The following is a 21,061-nucleotide window of genomic DNA, read 5'->3' on the forward strand; positions in this document are numbered from 1 at the left end:
ACTCATGAAGTGCACCTTGGCTTGAGCAGGGGTGGTCTCCCAGGTGAACTATAGGGCAGGACAGGCAAATGCGTGGCAGGAGGTGATGCAGCGTGCGCACAGTGTACCTGCTGGTCTCTATGGGCCAGCAGGATGTTGGCCTTCACTCCTGACCAGGGAAAGGTTCTGCCCAGATAGCTACTGTCCAAAGGCACATCTGATACATTTCACTTACTACTATCAGTAGTACACACTGATTCAACCTCCCCAAAACCAGCTACAGCATTGGAGCACAACTCACCCGGGGTAACCAGTCTACTGTACCCATTAGCTTACAGTTATGCATTATCAACCACATGACCAGGCATTTTGAAATCTACAACATAAAAAATATATCATAATACCAGCTCAGCCATGCAAATAACCTTTCAGTTGTTTACCTATAAGCATGACACAAACTGATGCATTGGTTTCTAATATTTATTGATGAGAGACAATACTGTAAAACCCATATAAAACAAATACCAACATGTATTCAGTCTGACAGAATGTAAAATTACAGTCAGTCATGATACAATACACAATGCAATACAGTAAATTATCAAATAGGAACATTACACTATTTGGAAATATATCACAACATTCTGTTTACAACTAACAATTTGTATTATTTACAAATATCAAAAGGTAAAACATTTTTAAATAGTCAGTGATGCATTAATAAAAAACATGTTTAAAGTGCATGTTTATCCCATTCTATTTTATCATGAAAGTTGAAATGATACATTCAATAAACATGATCAAAATAATATGACGGATGTTCAGAATGAGTCTGTATGATTCCATGGAGGGGTTTTAGCAATATATGCTGATGCTCTCCTACAAGAAGTACAGTTGCTGTGTTCAGGCTTTCACCACTTCATGATACAGTATCACCTAAACAGAGAGCGGTTAACTCCATAAAGCCTGAGCAAATGTGGAGGATTACATATATGTTATATATGTCTTACAGATATGTTACAGTGAATTCATAACTGTGTCAGAGCTGTGTAGCTTTCAAAGTTTCCTTGGGAGCTTCTAGTGGCTCATCGTCTCTGGTTAGGGCTGGGTTATCATACATCTCTTGACTCTTCTTCCTCTCCTTACCACCCTTCTCTTCATCCTCAGTCTTCTGGCAGCACTTACAGCAGCAGCAGCAGCGGGTTCCGCAGAAGGCCATGCCAGACATAACCACTCCATCCCAGGGGGCCATGGAGTGCAGGGGGCGGGGCAAGAAGTCCCAGTTCCGGAGCATGCTGGGCAGGTACCGAGGACAACGCGTCTGCATCAGGTTGACGATGATGATGAAGATGGCCAGGACAACGATGGGCACGGCCACCCCCACCAGGGCCTGCCAGCCGGCCAGGGAGAGCCCCAGGATGGTTAGGGGCATGAGGAAGAAACAGAGCAGGAGGTAGATCGCTGCGAACCAGCGGTAGTTGGCTGTGCGGTTCCCCAGGGCCCTGGCCAAGCGGATGGGGATCCGAGTGAAAGGGATAGGATACCACAGCAGGATCCCCGCTATGTTGAAGAAGAAATGGCACAGTGCAATCTGCAGAGGAGATGCAAACAGGGTGAGTGAGACTTCAATAACACTGATGCATGGAGAGACAGAGTGGACAGAGAGCAATATGACACCGCCATAAAAATAAATGATTACCACAACAAACCTGCAGTGAGTTGGCCAGGGTTTCCCCGGGAGCAGCCATAGCAGCAAGAATAGCAGTGGTAGTTGTGCCGATATTAGAGCCCAATGTCAGGGGATAGGCTCTCTCAAGGCTAATAACACCAATACCTGTTGGACGATAGAGAGAAGGAATAAGACATGGGCCAGAGAAAAATAATACAAGCAGGGTTACATGATACTGAAAGAATACTTGAGTGTACCAGTAGGTTTGGATGCCATAGGAGCCAGCTAAAGGTAAATGGATAGATAGACGCTAAACAAATATGCCTAACTACTCACCGACAAGGGGCGTGATTGCAGAGGTGAAGACAGAGCTGCTCTGAACGATGAAGGTCATTCCTGCTCCGACCAGGATGGCAATGTAACCAGTGACCCAGCCGAAGGGGAAGGGGAAGTCTGAACAGACAAGACAGAGCAGGTTAGGCATGGGCTCCCGAGTGGCGCAGCGGTCTAAGGCACTGCATCATCACAACCGGCCGTGATTGGGTGTCACATAGGGCGGCGCACAATTGGCACAGCGTCATCCGGGTTAGAGTTTTGCCGGGGTAGGCCGTCCTTGTAAATAAGAATTTGTTCTTAACTGACTTGCCTAGTTAAATAAAAGTTAAACAGCTTGGAGACCATAACCTAAAGATCACGTTGACTGTATTATGACCCCTTCAACATCTAAGTGAATTTTAGGATAACTTTCAACATAAACATCAAAGTGAATTTTAGGATAACTTTCAACATGAACATCAAAGTGAATTTTAGGATAACTTTCAACATGAACATCAAAGTGAATTTTAGGATAACTTTCAACATAAACATCAAAGTGAATTTTAGGATAACATAAACATCAAAGTGAATTTTAGGATAACTTTCAACATGAACATCTAAGTGACCATAAGAATCACATGAGTCATGTAACAGGACCAGAGCACCTGATGTGACCTTCAATCTGCAGAGTGGCTAATCCTGTGTTATCAAACAGGGTGTATGTTCTACCAGCGTTCTGAGTAGATTGGGAAGACAGCCAATGTCTTCTCACCTGTGTTGAGCACCTTTTTGATGACCACGGCCACCTGTCCCTTGAGCATGGAGTTGAGCAGCTTGACGATGAGGATGAGGCAGGTACAGAGGATGAGCAGGGACAGGGCCAGCAGGATGAGGCCCACAGCCAGGTCAGGCAGGTTAGCATAGGCAAAGATATGGTTACCTGCATGGGAAGATGCCAAATGTTATTAAATATATACCTGAGACAAGGGTGGGATAAAACTGAAAGATTAGAGAGAAGGTAAGTTTGTTGAGATTAGTGATAAGGTCATTTTTCTGTCCTGGCAGGACTTCCACCGATTTGATGGAAAGGATAGGAAGGAAGAATGTTACTTCAACAGTCAACATGTTTTTTTCCCCATAGCTTCTACACTTAGCCCTGACATGTCTGGTGACCCAAAATAATGGGTTACTTTACAACTGGATCTGATCCAAGCCAAAATGAGTGATGACCCTTTCCCTTATTTTGATTGGCTGATTTTCCAAGCATACAGGTATTCATTTTGTTTGGCTGTGTGGAGTGCTGGCCCGTCGATCGGCCTTGGGCCACTCCGGTGCTTCAGCTGTCCAGAATGAATGGGACTTTTAAGTGGGTAGAGGGGGTGAGGGGAGGGTATTTGAGCAGGTAGAAGAGGTGAGGGGAGGGTATGTGATGAGTCACTAAATGGACTGAATGGAAGTCATTGTCCTTGTGACAGGTGGTGGTGGGGGGGGGGGGTTGTTCTCTGGTTTCACAGATGTTTGGCTGAGCGTATCAGGTAATCCAAATTGCTCTGTATAGGCCTTTTATGGGATCATGGCACAGTGATTGTACTGTACTTACATCTCTCTAGATTGATCGTCTCAGTAACATTTATCTGCGTCCATGTCTTGTTGCCTTCCACCCAACAGGGGACGGCGATCGTGCAGTTGGCAGCTGAGGGAACTGTTATATTTAAAAGAGTCTAAAAAATAATAATACAAGTTTTTTCGCCAATACAGATAAAATGCACAGTGCATAATCATTGTGATCAAAACCTATGGAAACAATAACATCCACATTGACTAGTAAAGAAAGGGCATTTTATTAAAGGTCCAACACAGCCGTTTTTACCTCAATATCAAATCTTTCTGGGTAACAGTTAAGTACTTTACTGTAATTGTTTACCAATCAAATGGTCAAAAAGAAACAAAAATAGATTCTTAGCAAAGAGCTAATTCAAGCTGGAATTTTGATAGGACTGTCTGGGAGTGGTCTGAGTTGGGAGGGGAAAACTGAAAATGTACTGTTTTTCGCAGAGAGGTTTGGAACTCTCTTATTGGTCTATTAACTGATTTACCACCTGGTGATGTCACAAGGCACACCAAAATAGGCTGATATTTCAGGCGGTCTTTTCTAACAGCGCACACACTAAAAGGGCATTATAATAATTTTCACAATTTCACAGTATTATTCCAAACTCATAGTGGAAAATATGTATAAAAACACAGGAAATCACGTTTTTGACTGCACTGGGCCTTTAAGAAAATTCCACCTTCATCATGATATAGTGGCAATAAAGCACTGGTCCTTATAAGTAGAATCACTCTGGCTAAGCTAAAAGCTGTCAAACATTAACCCTGCGACAGAGTGCTTAAGAGATAACACTCTCAGCTATACTACAGATGTATCTTGTTTTCTTACTGTTGGAAAAGTCTTCATCATCAATCATCACAAACTTGGTCAATAATAACCCATTGTTTGACTATCTGATTAATAATTCCGTGATTTACCGTGATTTTCTCTGTTTTGCACCAGATTTTGACCAGACTCTTGTTTCTGGCCGCTGGGTCACCCGTGGCAATGTCACTGATGACCGTTTTATCCAGCTAGAGGAAAATAAAGGCTTCTGTTCAGTTGTATATCATTTTATTATGGTCTACTAAAGTTCTCTATCAACTCAAATGTAACATTAAGCTGATGTTTCAAATATGTTTCAGGGTTGTATAGGTAGGTGTCTTGCTAGCCTTTGGAAAGTATTCAGACCCCTTGACTTTTTACACATTTTGTTACGTTACAGTCTTATTCTAAAATGTTTAAAAATATATATTTCCTCATCAATCCACACACAATACCCCCTAATAATGAAGCAAAAACAGGATTTTTATTTTTTTTAAATCTACCTACAGTATTCAGACCCTTTACTCAGTACTTTATTGAAGCACCTTTGGTAGAGATTACAGCCTTGAGTCTTCTTGGGTATGACGCTACAAGCTTGGCACAACTATATTTGGGGAGTTTCTCCCATTAGTCTCTGCAGATCCTCTCAAGCTCTGTCAGGTTGGGTGGGGAGCGTTACTGCACAGCTATTTTCAGGTCTCTCCAGAGATGTTCGATTGGGTTCAAGTCCTGGCTCTGACTGGGCCACTCAAGGATATTCAGAGACTTGTCCCGAAGCCACTCCTGCGATGTCTTGGCTGTGTGCTCGTTGTCCTGTTGGATGGTGAACCTTCACCCCAGTCTGACGTCCTCAGCGCTTTGGAGCAGGTTTTCATCAAGGATCTCTCTGTACTTTGCTCCGGTCAAATTTCCCTCAATCCTGACTAGTCTCCCAGTACCTGCCGCTGAAAAACATCCCCACAGTATTATGCTGCCACCACCATGCCTCACCGTAGGGATGGTGCCAGGTTTCCTATAGAAGTGACGGTTGGCATTCAGGCCAAAGAGTTCAATATTGGTTTCATCAGACCAGAAAATTTTGATTCTCATGGTCTGACAGTCTTTAGGTGCCTTTTGGCAAACTCCAAGTGGACTGTCATGTGCCTTTTACTGAGGAGTGGCTTCTGCCTGGCCACTCTACTATAAAGGCCTGATTGGTGGAGTGCTGCAGAGATGGTTGTCCTTCTGGAAGTTTCTCCCATCTCCACAGAGGAACAGAGTGACCATCGGGTTCATAGTCAACTCCCTGACCAAGGCCCTTCTCCCCCGATTTCTAAGTTTGGCCAGGCGGCCAGCTCTAGGAAGAGTCCTGGTGGTTCCAAACTTCTTCCATTTAAGAATGATGGAGGCCACTGTGTTCTTGGGGACCTTCAATACTGCAGAAATGTTTTGGTATCCTAGATCTGTGCCTCAACACTTTCCTGTCTCGGAGCTTTACGGACAATTCCTTCGACCTCATTGCTTGGACATGCTCTGACATGCACTGTCAACTATGAGACCTTATATAGACAGGTGTACCTTTCCAAATCATGTACAATCAATTGAATTTACCACAGGTGGACTCCAATGAAGTTGTAGAAACATCTCAAGGATGATCAATGGAAACAGGATGCACCTGAGCTCAATTTCGAGTCTCATAGCAAAGGGTCTGAATACTTATGTAAATAAAAAAAAATAGATTTCTGTTTTAAATTGTTTATACATTTGCGAAAACTTCTAAAAACCTGTTTTCATTTTGTCAGGTGCATTAGGGACACTCATGTGATAATAATAAATGCCATTTAGCAGACACTTTTATCCATAGGATGCATGCATACATTTTAGATATGAGTGGCCCCAGCGGGAATCAAACCGACAATATTTGCTGTTGTAAGCGCCATGCTCTACCGAATGAGCCACACAGGACCACCTATGTTGTAGCAATCTGTCAGTCGATGACACAGTCGATGACATAGCACGCAACCATTGGTTGATGTCTGCAATGTCTGGGCTTTGCTTGCTCATCGTTAGTTAAAATCCCATGATGTACACCAGATGACATCATCCAGAATAGCATTTTATATTGTGATTAACAAGATGCTTCATGATGGTGAAATGCTGCTCCTACCTCTATGATGGCACTGGTGAGGGGGTCAGTGATGACGTTTAGCAGGTCAGGGGCATTGTCACCCCCCTGAATGTTAAAGGAGTCGATGACAATCTTGGTGAGTTTATACAGGACACCAGTGGCTGCCTCCAGCGGCAGCAGGATCAGCACAGACAGCCAGTTAAAGAAATCATGCACCGTGGCACCAGCAAACGCCCTGGAAGAAATAACACCAGGATCGACATCTCACTATTTATCCAGCATGATACAATTCTGCTTGTTACCAAGCAACAAATTAGAATGATTTTTTATAGTCCAAAATGGTGAAGTAAACTTCTATCAATTTAGGCTGCTTAGAAAGTGATCCAGTCAGATGTACCTGCGGAACTCATTTCTGTCTCCAGCCTGCATCATCGCCACGATAGTGTTGGTGACTGAGGTTCCAATGTTGGCTCCCATAATGACAGGCACGGCAGACTGGACCTCCAGCACTTCAATGACGATACAATCACTTTAGGTTTATATAAGACAATAATCACTTGGCTTTGCTCATGTAGTTATGTATACAGATGTGTATGTATGAGTGAGTGCAAATGTGTTTGTTTACATTTTAGCAGACGCTTTTATCCAGAGCAACTTATAGGAGCAATTTGTATTTAGTGCCTTGCACAAGGACACATACAGATTTTTCACCTAGTTGGCTTGGGGATTCAAACTAGCAACCTTTGGGTTACTGGCCTAACACTCTTAACCGCTAGGCTATCTGTTTGTGTGTGTATGTGCATCCTGTACATGCGTGAATGTCCATGTGTGCATGTGTGTATGTGTCCCATGTGTACTTGTATGTGTGTGTATACTCACATCCAGAAGACACCATGCTGACCACAATAGAGGAGGACGTGCTAGAACTCTGGACTAACACTGTGACCAGCACTCCAATCACCAGGCCAGCCACAGGGTTGGACAGCACCGCATTGTCCTGGAAAATGTCCCCGGCTGCCTTACCTATGGATACACAGTGACACACAACCAAATTCATCATGAAAACATCCCATAAATGCTTTGGGGCGGCAGCGTAGGCTAGTGGTTAGAGCGTTGGACTAGTAACCCCGAGCTGACAAGGTACAAATCTGTCGTTCTGCCCCTGAACAGGCAGTTAACCCACTATTCTCCGTCATTGAAAATAAGAATATGTTCTTAACTGACTTGCCTGGTTAAATAAAGGTTAAAAAATAAATAAATAAATAAATAAATAAAAAATATCCATAAACAGCCAATTTTATGATATTTAGAAACAGAATACGAGGACAGTTGTAATTGTGAATAATATTGTGTAATGTCATCAACATGAAAGTATGAGAGTATCATTAAATGAGCAGAGCTAAAACATAAGTATGAACAACAGGACCTGGTTGACAACAAAGATTCACTTTTAATTACTTTAATTTGATTATGACTGTATATTATATGATTGGGTTGCGTTGAATTCATTTTGTCTACACTGACAGAGAGAGAGAGCAGGTTTAATGTTACCTCCAACTAGCTGGAAAGCAGAGCTCAGGACGTCCAGAGAGCAGACGAACATGTAGAGAAATCCAACCAGCAGAATAAACCTGACGATGGAAGTCAGAACCCACATAACCTTCCCTTTGGCATCCAACTCTGTTTCCAAAAAGAGGCTGCATTTTTGTTGGTGTAGTCACACAGGTTAACACTTCAACATTGATTTTCATCCCAGTGATTGGCATTTTTCCTATTTTGTTGCCTTACAACCTGGAATTAAAATTCATTTTTTGGGGGGGGTTGTATGATTTGATATACACAGCATGGCTACCACTTTGAAGATGCAAAGTATGTTTTATTGTGAAACAAACAAGAAATAAGACAAAAAAATAGAAAACTAGAGCATGCATAACTACCCCCCCAAAAAAAAAGTCAATACTTTGTAGGGCCACCTTTTGCAGCAATTGTAGCTGTAGGTTTCTTGGGGTATGTCTCTCTAGGCTTGGCACATATAGCCACTGGGAATTTTGCTCATTCTTCAAGGCATAACTGCTCCAGCTCCTTCAGGTTGGATGGGTTCCGCTGGTGTACAGAAATCTTTAGGTCATGCCACAGATTCTCAATTGGATGGAGGTCTGGGCTTTGACTAGGCCATTCTAAGACACTTGAATGTTTCCCCTTAAGCCACTCAAGTGTTGCTTTAGCAGTATGCTTAGTGTTATTGGGATGGTGGTTCACCCTCCTGCTGGAAGGTGAACCTCCGTCCCAGTCTCACATCTCTAGAAGACTGAAACAGGTTCCCCTCAAGAATTTCCCTGTATTTAGCGCCATCCATCATTCTTTCAATTCTGACCAGTTTCCCAGTTCCTGCCGATGAAAAACATCCCCGCAGCATGATGCTGCCACCACCATGCTTCACTGTGGGGATGTTGTTCTCGGGGTGATGAGAGGTGTTGGGTTTGTGCCAGACATAGCGTTTTCCATGATGGACATCTGACGAGGGTACCTCCTACCATATGTTTGGGGAGTCTCCCCCATGCCTTTTGGCGAACACCAAACGTGTTCGCTTATTTTTTTCTTTAAGCAATGGCTTTTTTCTGGCTACTCTTCGGTAAAGCCCAGCTCTGTGGAGTGTAGAGCTTAAAGTGGCCCTATGGACAGATACTCCAATCTCAGCTGTGGAACTTTGCAGTTCCTTCAGGGTTATCTTTGGTCTCTTTGTTGCCTCTGATTAATGCCCTCCTTGCCTGTTCCAGGAGATTTGGTGGGCGATCCTCTCTTGGCAGGTTTGTTGTGGTACCATATTCTTTCATTTTTTTATAATGGATTTAATGGTGCTCCTTGGGAAGTTCAAAGTTTCTGATATTTTTTTATAACCCAACCCTGATCTGTACTTCTCCACAAGCTGATCTGTTTGGAGAGCTCCTTGGGCTTCATGGTGTCACTTGCTTGGTGGTGCCGCTTGATTAGTGATGTTGCAGACTCTGGGGCCTTTCAGAACAGGTGTATATATACTGAGATCATGTGACACTTAGATTGCACACAGGTGGACTTTAACTAATTATGTGACTTCTGAAGGTATTAGATCTTATTTAGATCGTATTTAGGGGATTCATGACAAAGGGGGTGAATACATATGCATATACCACTTTTCCGTTTTGTATTTTTTAGATTTAAAAAAAAAAAGTATTTTCTTTTCATTTCTCTTCACCAATTTGGACTATTTTGTGTATGTTCATTACATGAAATCCAAATAAAAATCTATGTAAATTACAGGTTGTAATGAAACAAAATAGGAAAAATGCCAAGGGGGATGAATACTTTTGCAAGGCACTGTATTGCACACTGTATTGAGCGCCCAGCTGTGCACTTTGTTGGGAATGAGGTACAATTTCCGACTCAATTTCAGATGCAACCACACTCTATCTCACCTGACCACTTGAGTCCAGTGTTCTGCAGTTCAGGGAGGTTCCAGGGGTCATCCTCATTCGGGTCCTTGTCCACCAGGTCCATAGTAGAATATGCCGATGGGACGACTGAGTCTTTAGGTGCCTTACCAGCACCATCTGTGAGATTAGGATAATTGTGAGTGGAGGTTGCCTCTGTGTGTGGTGATGCTGCCTGGTGGTGAGGTATGGACTTCATAGATAGTAAAGCGTAGCCTACTGTACATACCAAGAGTTGGAGACGGAGTATCTCTAAATTCTGGTTGAAGAGGCATTGCCCTATAGGAAAAAATAACTTAATTTGCGGTAAACCATGAAGATCATGTAGCAAACCTCAAGGTATACAGTTTTGACTTGAATAAATCAACTTGGAAAGAAAAACATTTAAATGTGAAAAGCCAGTAACAGTTCACTTTTTAAATATTTTTCTCTCTCAGAGGAAACAAATACACAGTCCTTTTATATTGAGACACCTCTATTTGATAGTTCCTAAATATTTTATATTGAGACACCTCTATTTGATAGTTCCTAAATATTTTATATTGAGACACCTCTATTTGATAGTTCCTAAATATTTTATATTGAGACACCTCTATTTGATAGTTCCTAAATATTTTATATTGAGACACCTCTATTTGATAGTTCCTAAATATTTTATATTGAGACACCTCTATTTGATAGTTCCTAAATATTTTATATTGAGACACCTCTATTTGATAGTTCCTAAATATTTTATATTGAGACACCTCTATTTGATAGTTCCTATATATTTTATATTGAGACACCTCTATTTGATAGTTCCTAAATATTTTATATTTTTGTATCCTCCAACGCATAGCCAAGCAATCTTGTGCCTGTCACAAGATGTTACCAAATATGAGAATTTCTCCTTTAAATGATGGAAACTTATTCCATGGGAATAACTCATGGTGATGTTGCTTTTTCACATCCACATTGATAAAGTCCACAGAGAAATACAAATATGACTGTATGCTAGGGGCCTACAATCCTCAAGAAACCATACAAAAAGTTGAATCAGAAAAGCTCTCTAAGCTCAGATTTTCCAAGGTTCAAAATGAGTTATCTCAAACTCAAATTGTGTACAACAGAGGCATACTATGCCTATTACTAGGCTATAACTAATACAATGAATACCTATTATTCCTATAATAACAATAATAGTTATATCATCGTTATCTTTGCAACATTTGACAAAAAAATAAAGCGAGGTTAAACAGCAGAAGGTAGCACTCCTGAAAACAAGCTCGACCAGTCATTGGCTCCATATTGTGTGTAGCTGCATGCCAACAACAATAATAATAATAATAATCATTTAGAGGTTATAAGCAAATACAGCTATAGGTAACAATTCCTAACATATCCTTGTTTGTTTGTTGTAGTTTATTTTGTTGTGATATTACCTGAATGAGTCTTGTTTGTAATGTATGGTGTATTGCAGTATGAAGAGTGGTAATACACACCTGCAGTGGAGTGATATTACCTGAATGAGTCTTGTTTGTAATGTATGGTGTATTGCAGTATGAAGAGTGGTAATACACACCTGCAGTGGAGGCTTTTTCAGGAGTCCTTCACCTGAGCTACCTGGATACCGCAAGCTGCTTATAAAGCACAAAACACGCTGGACCCTGACTGTTCAAAGTCCGTGGCAAAAGGGGCGCTCTTGACAGTGAGTGATCTTACCAGAGCATCTGCAGTGAATGTAGACCAGGCAACATCAAATGATTAGTGTATGATGGAATATTACTACTCTGGCATGGGTTTTTACAACTTTGTTGGCACTAGGTAGAAAGTAGGCTAATGCCTGTCATAAACTTTTTTGTGGGATGATAGCAGCAGTCAATCTCAGATTATGGCGAAAAGAAAAGTAGCAAATGAACTAGGCGTAACCAAATAACCTTGATAATCTCAACATGGATGTACTGTATTGCCACTTTTTCAAATATCTAGAAGGCCAGTCCTGTGAATATTTATCACACTTTGATTGAGAATAGGGCAAATTGGAGTGGGTCTAGGGTGTCAGGTAGGGTGGAGGTGATATGGTCCTTGACTAGTCTCTCAAAGCACTTCATGATGACGGAAGTGAGTGCTATGGGATGGTAGTCGTTTTGCATTTACATTTACATTTAAGTCATTTAGCAGACGCTCTTATCCAGAGCGACTTACAAATTGGTGCATTCACCTTATGACATCCAGTGGAACAGCCACTTTACAATAGTGCATCTAAATCTTTTAAGGGGGGGGGGGGGGTGAGAAGGATTACTTTATCCTATCCTAGGTATTCCTTAAAGAGGTGGGGTTTCAGGTGTCTCCGGAAGGTGGTGATTGACTCCGCTGTCCTGGCGTCGTGGGGGAGTTTGTTCCACCATTGGGGGGCCAGAGCAGCGAACAGTTTTCACTGGGCTGAGCGGGAACTGTACTTCCTCAGTGGTAGGGAGGCGAGCAGGCCAGAGGTGGATGAACGCAGTGCCCTTTTTTTTCTTTTTTTGCTCAGTTACCTTAGCTTTCTTGGGAACAGGAACAATGGTGGCCCTCTTGAAGCATGTGGGAACAGCAGACTGGGATAAGGATTGATTGAATATGTCCGTAAACACACCAGCCAGCTGGTCTGCGCATGCTCTGAGGGCGCAGCTGGGGATGCCGTCTGGATCTGCAGCCTTGCGAGGGTTAACACGTTTAAATGTTTTACTCACCTCGGCTGCAGTGAAGGAGAGTTCGCATGTTTTGGTTGCGAGCCGTGTCAGTGGCACTGTATTGTCCTCAAAGCGGGCAAAAAAGTTATTTAGTCTGCCTGGGAGCAAGACATCCTGGTCCGTGACTGGGCTGGTTTTCTTTTTGTAATCCGTGATTGACTGTAGACCCTGCCACATATCTCTTGTGTCTGAGCCGTTGAATTGTGATTCTACTTTGTCTCTATACTGACGCTTAGCTTGTTTGATTGCCTTGCGGAGAGAATAGCTACACTGTTTGTATTCGGTCATGTTTCCGGTCACCATGCCCTGATTAAAAGCAGTGGTTTGCGCTTTCAGTTTCATGTGAATGCTGCCATCAATCCACGGTTTCTGGTTTGGGAATGTTTTATTCGTTGCTATGGAAACGTCATCTTCAACGCATGTTCTAATGAACTCGCTCACCGAATCAGCGTATTCGTCAATGTTGTTGTTTGACGCAATACGAAACATATCCCAGTCCACGTGATGGAAGCAGTCTTGGAGTGTGGAATCAGATTGGTCGGACCAGCGTTGAACAGACCTCAGCGCGGGAGCTTCTTGTTTTAGCTTCTGTCTGTAGGCAGGGAGCAACAAAATGGAGTCGTGGTCAGCTTTTCCGAAAGGAGGGCGAGGGAGGGCCTTATATGCGTCGCGGAAGTTAGAATAGCAATGATCCAAGGTTTTACCAGCCCTGGTTGCGCAATCGATATGCTGATACAATTTAGGGAGTCTTGTTTTCAGATTAGCCTTGTTAAAATCCCCAGCTACAATGAATGCAGCCTCAGGATATATGGATTCCAGTTTGCAAAGAGTCAAATAAAGTTCGTTCAGAGTCATCGATGTGTCTGCTTGGGGGGGAATATATACGGCTGTGATTATAATCGAAGAGAATTCCCTTGGTAGATAATGCCGTTGACATTTGATTGTGAGGAATTCTAAATCAGGTGAACAGAAGGACTTGAGTTCCTGTATATTGTTGTGACCACACCACGTCTCATTAACCATAAAGCATACGCCCCCACCCCTCTTCTTACCAGAAAGATGTTTGTTTCTGTCGGCGCGATGCGTGGAGAAACCAGCTGGCTGCACCGATTCCGATAGCGTCTCTCGAGTGAGCCATGTTTCCGTGAAGCAAAGAACGTTACAGTCTCTGATGTCTCTCTGGAATGCTACCCTTGCTCGGATTTCATCAACCTTGTTGTCAAGAGACTGGACATTGGCGAGAAGTATGCTAGGGAGTGGTGCGCGATGTGCCCGTCTCCGGAGTCTGACCAGAAGACCGCTTCGTTTCCCTATTTTACGAAGTCGTTGTTTTGGGTCGCCGGCTGGGATCCATTCCGTTGTCCTGGGTGAAAGGCAGAACGCAGGATCCGCTTCGCGAAAGTCATATTCTTGGTCGTACTGATGGTGAGTTGACGCTGCTCTTATATAGTTCTTCTCGACTGTATGTAATGAAACCTAAGATGACCTGGGGTACCAATGTAAGAAATAACACGCGAAGCGAGGCGGCCATCCCTGTCGGCGCCGGAAGTAAGAAGCATTTCAAGGTCCTGGAGTGGCCTAGCCAGTCTCCAGATCTCAACCCCATAGAAAATCTTTGGAGGGAGTTGAAAGTCCGTGTTGCCCAGCAACAGCCCCAAAACATCACTGCTCTAGAGGAGATCTGCATGGAGGAATGAGCCAAAATACCAGCAACAGTGTGTGAAAACCTTGTGAAGACTTACAGAAAATGTTTGACCTCTGTCATTGCCAACAAAGGGTATATAACAAAGTATTGAGATAAACTTTTGTTATTGACCAAATACTTATTTTCCACCCATAATATGCTAATAAATTAATTAAAAATCATATAATGTGATTTTCTGGATTTTTTTTCTCATTATGATGAAAATTACAGGCCTCTCTCATCTTTTTAAGTGGGAGAACTTGCACAATTGGTGGCTGACTAAATACTTTTTTGCCCCACTGTATATAGGCCTACTTTATTATGTAAACAACCAAAGGTCCATAGGCAATACACTTCAGTATATCAGAGATAAGACTATTATCTGATTAATGTTTGATATAGCTTGGCTTGATCAGGACTATAAGATAGACAATATTATCATGTTGACACTCTTATTATGACTCTGGCAGTATGTGGGAATTTAAAATAACAGTTTCATACTGAATCATACAGGGTTGAAGAGCTCAACTGTGATTATCACATTATTATAACAGTCTAAGCAACTGTGAGGAAAGAAAAGTCTAAAACATGATAGCCCTTCAGTAAGTAACTTCAAGTTAAAATGTAATACAGTATGGCAAAGAATGACTATGAATCCAAGTTGGCAAATGTAATTACATTTAGTACCTCTCTCCCTCTCCCTCTCTCTTATGCACACACACACACACACACACACACACACACACACACACACACACACACACACACACACACACACACACACACACACACACACACACACACACACACACACACACACACACACACACACACACACACACACACACACACACAAGGAAATCCCGGCCAGCCAAACCCCCCGGACAATGCTGTGCCAATTGTGCGCTACCTCATGGGTCTCCCAGGCACCGCCGGCTGTGAGACAGCCTGGGATTGAACCCGGGCAGTAGTGACGCCTCAAGCACTGCGATGCTTTAGACTGCAGCGCCACCCTGGCAGTTAAAACTTTTGTCTTGGCCATTCACCCTCTGAATGGCACACACACAATCCATGTTAACAAATTGGATGCAGTCTATCACAGTGCAATCCGTTTTGCCACCAAAGCCCCATATACTACCCACCATTGCGACCTGGACGCTCTCGTTGGCTGGCCCTCGCTTCATACTCGTCGCCAAACCCACTGGCTCCATGTCATCTACAAGACCCTGCTAGGTAAAGTCCCCCCTTATCTCAGCTCGCTGGTCACCATAGCATCTCCCACCTGTAGCACACGCTCCAGCAGGTATATATCTCTCGTCACCCCCAAAACCAATTCTTTCTTTGGCCGCCTCTCCTTCCAGTTCTCTGCTGCCAATGACTGGAACGAACTACAAAAATCTCTGAAACTGGAAACACTTATCTCCCTCACTAGCTTTAAGCACCAACTGTCAGAGCATCTTACAGATTACTGCACCTGTACATAGCCCACCTATAATTTAGCCCAAACAACTACCTCTTTCCCAACTGTATTTAATTAATTAATTTATTTTGCTCCTTTGAACCCCATTATTTTTATTTCTACTTTGCACATTCTTCCATTGCAAAACTACCATTCCAGTGTTTTACTTGCTATATTGTATTTACTTTGCCACCATGGCCTTTTTTGCCTTTACCTCCCTTCTCACCTAATTTGCTCACATTGTATATAGACTTGTTTATACTGTATTATTGACTGTATGTTTGTTTTACTCCATGTGTAACTCTGTGTCGTTGTATTTGTCGAACTGCTTTGCTTTATCTTGGCCAGGTCGCAATTGTAAATGAGAACTTGTTCTCAACTTGCCTACCTGGTTAAATAAAGGTGAAATAAAATAAAAAATGTCTTAATTGTGTCAAGGCTTGAAAATCCTTCTTTAACATTTCTCCTCCCCTTCATCTAAACGGATTGAAGTGGATTTAACTTGTGACATCAATAAAGGATCATAGCTTTCACCTGGATTCACCTGGTCAGTATGTCATGGAAAGACCAGGTGTTCCTAATGTTATGTACCCTCAGTGTATATCAGAACATTCAGTTTTGGTTGAATTCATATAAATCAACCCCTGAACCCATTGGGTGACATGGTCACTTTCAGTAGCTGATTTTTGCTTGAAATCTACCTTTAAATAAAATAAATGTTGAGTATTACAGTATGTCGCAGAGAGGTATCATTTATTTAAAATCAGGTTTAGGACCTTGTTTGTGCCATCATAAATCCAAGTGTACTTCAGTTCAAGCCTATATGCCACACACATAATTGGTGACTGATTTGTGATGAATGACATTTGAAGTTCATAACCATGCAACCAACCAACTTCAAATCAATGGAAAATGCTTGATCAAAGATATTCCCCCACTGTTTTGTGCTTACATGTTTGTCTACTAATGATATATTTTTCAAGATATAGTGATAAATAGTAAAGACAAAATGTTATATGCAAAACACAACTCATCTGCTGAGGCTCTTGCTGAGGAAAATGACCTCTCCCTCAACAAAATTAAGGAGCTGAGCAGCGGAGAGGGTCAAAACCTGAAATTGTCCCTTTACACAGACAGTGTGGTGAAGAAGGCGCAACAGCGCCTCATCAACCTCAGGAGGCTGAAGAAATTCAGCTTGGCCCCTAAAGACCTTCACAAACTTCTAAACTTCTTCCTGTCGGACTGTATCTCCGCCTAGTACGGCAATTCCACCATTTGCAACCGCAGTGCTCTCCAGAGGGTGGTGCGTTCAGCCCAACACATCACCGGGGGCACACTGCCTGCCCTCCAGGACCTACAGCATCTGGTGTCACAGGAAGGCCAAGAAGATCATCAAGGACCTCAGCCACCCGAGCCACGGCCTGTTCACCCCACTACCATCTAAGGAGGAGACAGTACACGTGCATCAAAGCTGGGACCGAGAGACTGACGAACAGCTCCTATCTCCAGCCCATCAGACTGTTAAACAGTAACCACTAGCCGGCCTCCGCCCAGTACCCTGCCCTGAACCTTAGCCACTGTTACTAGCCAGCTACCACCCTGTACGCTACCCTGCACCTTAGAGACTGCTTAGCCCCTATGCACATAAAGTCATTGAACAGTGGTCACTTTAATCATGTTTACTTTACATACTGTTTTATATCTATATACCATATTCTAGTCAAGGCTCATCCTAAATAAATGCTGCTGTAAACACCTTTTATATTCATATACTGCCCATACAGTCTATACACACCATTATATACAGCGCATTCGGAAAGCATTCAGACTTTTCCCACATTTAGTCACTTTATAGCCTTATTCCCTCATCAGTCTACACACAAAACCACATAACTACAAAGCAAAAACAGATTTTTAGAAATGTTAGCAAATTTATACAAAATATCACATTTACATAAGTATTCAGACCCTTTACTCAGTACTTTGTTGAAACACCTTTAACAGCGATTAAAGCCTTAAGTCTTCTTGGGTATGACGCTACAAGCCTGGAACACCTGAATTTGAGCAATTTCTCCCATTCTTCTCAGAACCTCTCAAACTGCCAGGTTGGATGCGGAGCATCGCAAGCTTTTTTCAGGTCTTTCCAGAGATGTTCGATCGGGTTCAAGTCTGGGCTCTGGCTGGGCCACTCAAGAGCATTCAGAGACTCCTTTGTTGTCTTGGCTGTGTGCTTAGGGTCATTGTCCTGTTGGAAGGTGAACCTTCACCCCAGTCTGGGGTCCTGAGCGCTCTGGAGCAGGTTTTCATCAAGGATCTCTCTGTACTTTGCTCCTTTCATTTTTCCCTGGATCCTGACTAGTCTCACAGTCCATGCCACTTAAAAACATCCCCACTATATAATGCTGCCACCACTATGCTTCACCGTAAGGATGGTGCCAGGTTTCCTCCAGACTTGACGCATGGCATTCAGGCCAAAGAGTTCAATATTGGTTTCATCAGACCAGAGAATCTTGCTTCTCATGGTCTGAGAGTAGTTTATGTGCCTTTTGGAAAACTCCAAGCAGTCTGTCATGTGCCTTTTACGGAGGAGTGGCTTCCGTCTGGCCACTCTACCATAAAGGCCTGATTGGTGGAGTACTGCAGAGATGGTTGTCCTTCTGGAAGTTTCTCCCATCTCCACAGAGGAACTCTGTAGCTCTGTCAGAGTGACCATCGGGTTCTTGGTCACCTCCTGACCAAGGCCCTTCTCCCCCGATTGCTCAGTTTGGCCAGGCGGCCAGCTCTAGAAAGAGTCTTGGTGGTTCCAAACTTCTTCCATTTAAGAATGACGGAGGCTACTGTGTTCTTGGGGACCTTCAATGCTGCAGAAATGTTTTGGTACCCTTCCCCAGATCTGTGCCTCGACACAATCCTGTCTTGGAGCTCTACGGACAATTCCTTCGACCTCAGGGCTTGGTTTTTGCTCTGACATGCACTGTCAACTGTGGGACCTTATATAGACAGGTGTGTGCCTTTCCAAATCATGTCCAATCAATTGAATTTACCACAGGTGGACTCTTATCAAGTTGTAGAAACATCTCAAGGATGATCAATGGAAACAGGATGCATCGGAGCTCAATTTCGATTCTCATAGAAAAGGGTCTGAATACTTATGTAAATAAGGTATTTCTGTTTTTCATTTTTTATACATTTGCAAACAATTCCAAAAACCTGTTTTCGCTTTGTCATTATGGGGTATTGTGTTTAACTACAGTATACACTGTATATGTATATACAGTGGGGCAAAAAAGTATTTAGTCAGCCACCAATTGTGCAAGTTCTCCCACTTAAAAAGATGAGAGAGGCCTGTAATTTTCAACATAGGTACACTTCAACTACGGCAGACAAAATTAGAAGAAAGAAATCCAGGAAATAACATTGTAGGATTTTTAATGAATTTATTTGCAAATTATGGTGGAAAATAAGTATTTGGTCAATAACAAAAGTTTATCTCAATACTTTGTTATATACCCTTTGTTGGCAATGACAGAGATCAAACTTTTCTGTAAGTCTTCACAAGGTTTTCACACACTGTTGCTGGTATTTTGGCCCACTCCTCCATGCAGATCTTCTCTAGAGCAGTGATGTTTTGGGGCTGTTGCTGGACAACAGGGACTTTCAACTCCCTCCAAAGATTTTCTATGGGGTTGAGATCTGGTGACTGGCTAGGCCACTCCAGGACCTTGAAATGCTTCTTAGGAAGCCACTCCTTCATTGCCCGGGCAGTGTTTTTGGGATCATTGTCATGCTGAAAGACCCAGCCACGTTTCATCTTCAATGCCCTTGCTGATGGAAGGAGGTTTTCACTCAAAATCTCCCGATACATGGCCCCATTCATTCTTTCCTTTACACGGATCAGTCGTCCTGGTCCCTTTGCAGAAAGACAGCCCCAAAGCATGATGTTTCCACCCCCATGCTTTACAGTAGGTATGGTGTTCTTCGGATGCAACTCAGCATTCTTTGTCCTCCAAACACGACCAGTTGAGTTTTAACAAAAAGTTATATTTTGGTTTCATCTGACCATATGACATTCTCCCAATCTTCTTCTGGATCATCCACATGCTCTCCAGCAAACTTCAGATGGGCCTGGACATGTACTGGCTTAAGCAGGGGGACACGTCTGGCACTGCAGGATTTGAGTCCCTGGCGGCGTAGTGTGTTACTGATGGTAGGCTTTGTTACTTTGGTCCCAGCTCTCTACAGGTCATTCACTCGGTCCCCCCGTGTGGTTCTGGGATTTTGCTCACCGTTCTTGTGATCATTTTGACCCCCCGGGGTAAGATCTTGCATGGAGCCCTAGATCGAGGGAGATTATCAGTGGTCTTGTATGTCTTCCATTTCCTAATAATTGCTCCCAAAGTTGATTTCTTCAAACCAAGCTGCTTACCTATTGCAGATTCAGTCTTCCCAGCCTGGTGCAGGTCTATTTTGTTTCTGGTGTCCTTTGACAGCTCTTTGGTCTTGGCCATAGTGGAGTTTGGAGTGTGCCTGTTTGAGGTTGTGAACAGGTGTCTTTTATACTGATAACAACTTCAAACAGGTGCCATTAATACAGGTAGCGAGTGGAGGACAGAGGAGCCTCTTAAAGAAGAAGTTACAGGTCTGTGAGAGCCAGAAATCTTGCTTGTTTGTAGGTGACCAAATACTTATTTTCCACCATAATTTGCAAATGTATTCATAAAAAATCATACAATGTGATTTTCTGGACTTTTCCCCCTAATTTCGTCTGTCATAGTTGAAGTGTACCTATGATGAAAATTACAGGCCTCTCTCATCTTTTTAAGTGGGAGAACTTACTAAATACTGAATAAATACTTTATATATATATATATATAAAGCATTCAAAAAGAAAAAAAAGAAAAAAATAAGAAATTAAGAAATATCAGAACGAGCAATCCTAGGTAATCCGGACTCTGACATTGCTCGTTCTGATATTTCTTAATTTCTTAATTTTTTCTTTTTGAATATTGTGCTTATTGTTTTGTATTGCGGGGTATTATTACGGGACTGTTGGAGCTAGAAACACAAGCATTTCGCTGCACCTGCAATCACATCTGCAATCTGTGTACATGAACAATTCACTTTGATTTGATGTAGGCCTCCATGTGTGCCCTGGCTTCAAAATTAATACAATATTTAATGCTTGGCCATATCAATTGCAATATTTACCTCAAAATCTTTACATTTTTTGACGGGGATCATGTACAACAAACAT

The 21,061-nt window shown here is 42.6% G+C and overlaps 1 protein-coding gene across 1 annotated transcript; it reads right to left on the reverse strand.

The window, feature by feature from the left end:
• Positions 1-445: 445 nt before the first annotated feature.
• Positions 446-11,609, reverse strand: LOC118392201 (sodium-dependent phosphate transport protein 2B-like). The gene is made up of 13 exons (XM_035783933.2): positions 11,515-11,609; positions 10,183-10,232; positions 9,939-10,073; positions 8,038-8,166; positions 7,366-7,509; positions 6,884-6,995; positions 6,526-6,721; positions 4,493-4,588; positions 3,564-3,684; positions 2,736-2,903; positions 1,985-2,101; positions 1,689-1,813; positions 446-1,570 (listed from the first exon to the last, which is right to left on the reverse strand). The coding sequence occupies exons 2-13, from the start codon at positions 10,226-10,228 to the stop codon at positions 1,019-1,021; spliced, it is 1,941 nt and encodes a 646-aa protein (XP_035639826.1). The 5' UTR covers positions 10,229-10,232; positions 11,515-11,609; the 3' UTR covers positions 446-1,018.
• Between the last annotated feature and the right edge of the window lie 9,452 nt (positions 11,610-21,061).

The sequence above is a fragment of the Oncorhynchus keta genome, chromosome 1 (genome assembly GCF_023373465.1).
Source record: "Oncorhynchus keta strain PuntledgeMale-10-30-2019 chromosome 1, Oket_V2, whole genome shotgun sequence".
NCBI classification, from domain to species: domain Eukaryota; kingdom Metazoa; phylum Chordata; class Actinopteri; order Salmoniformes; family Salmonidae; genus Oncorhynchus; species Oncorhynchus keta.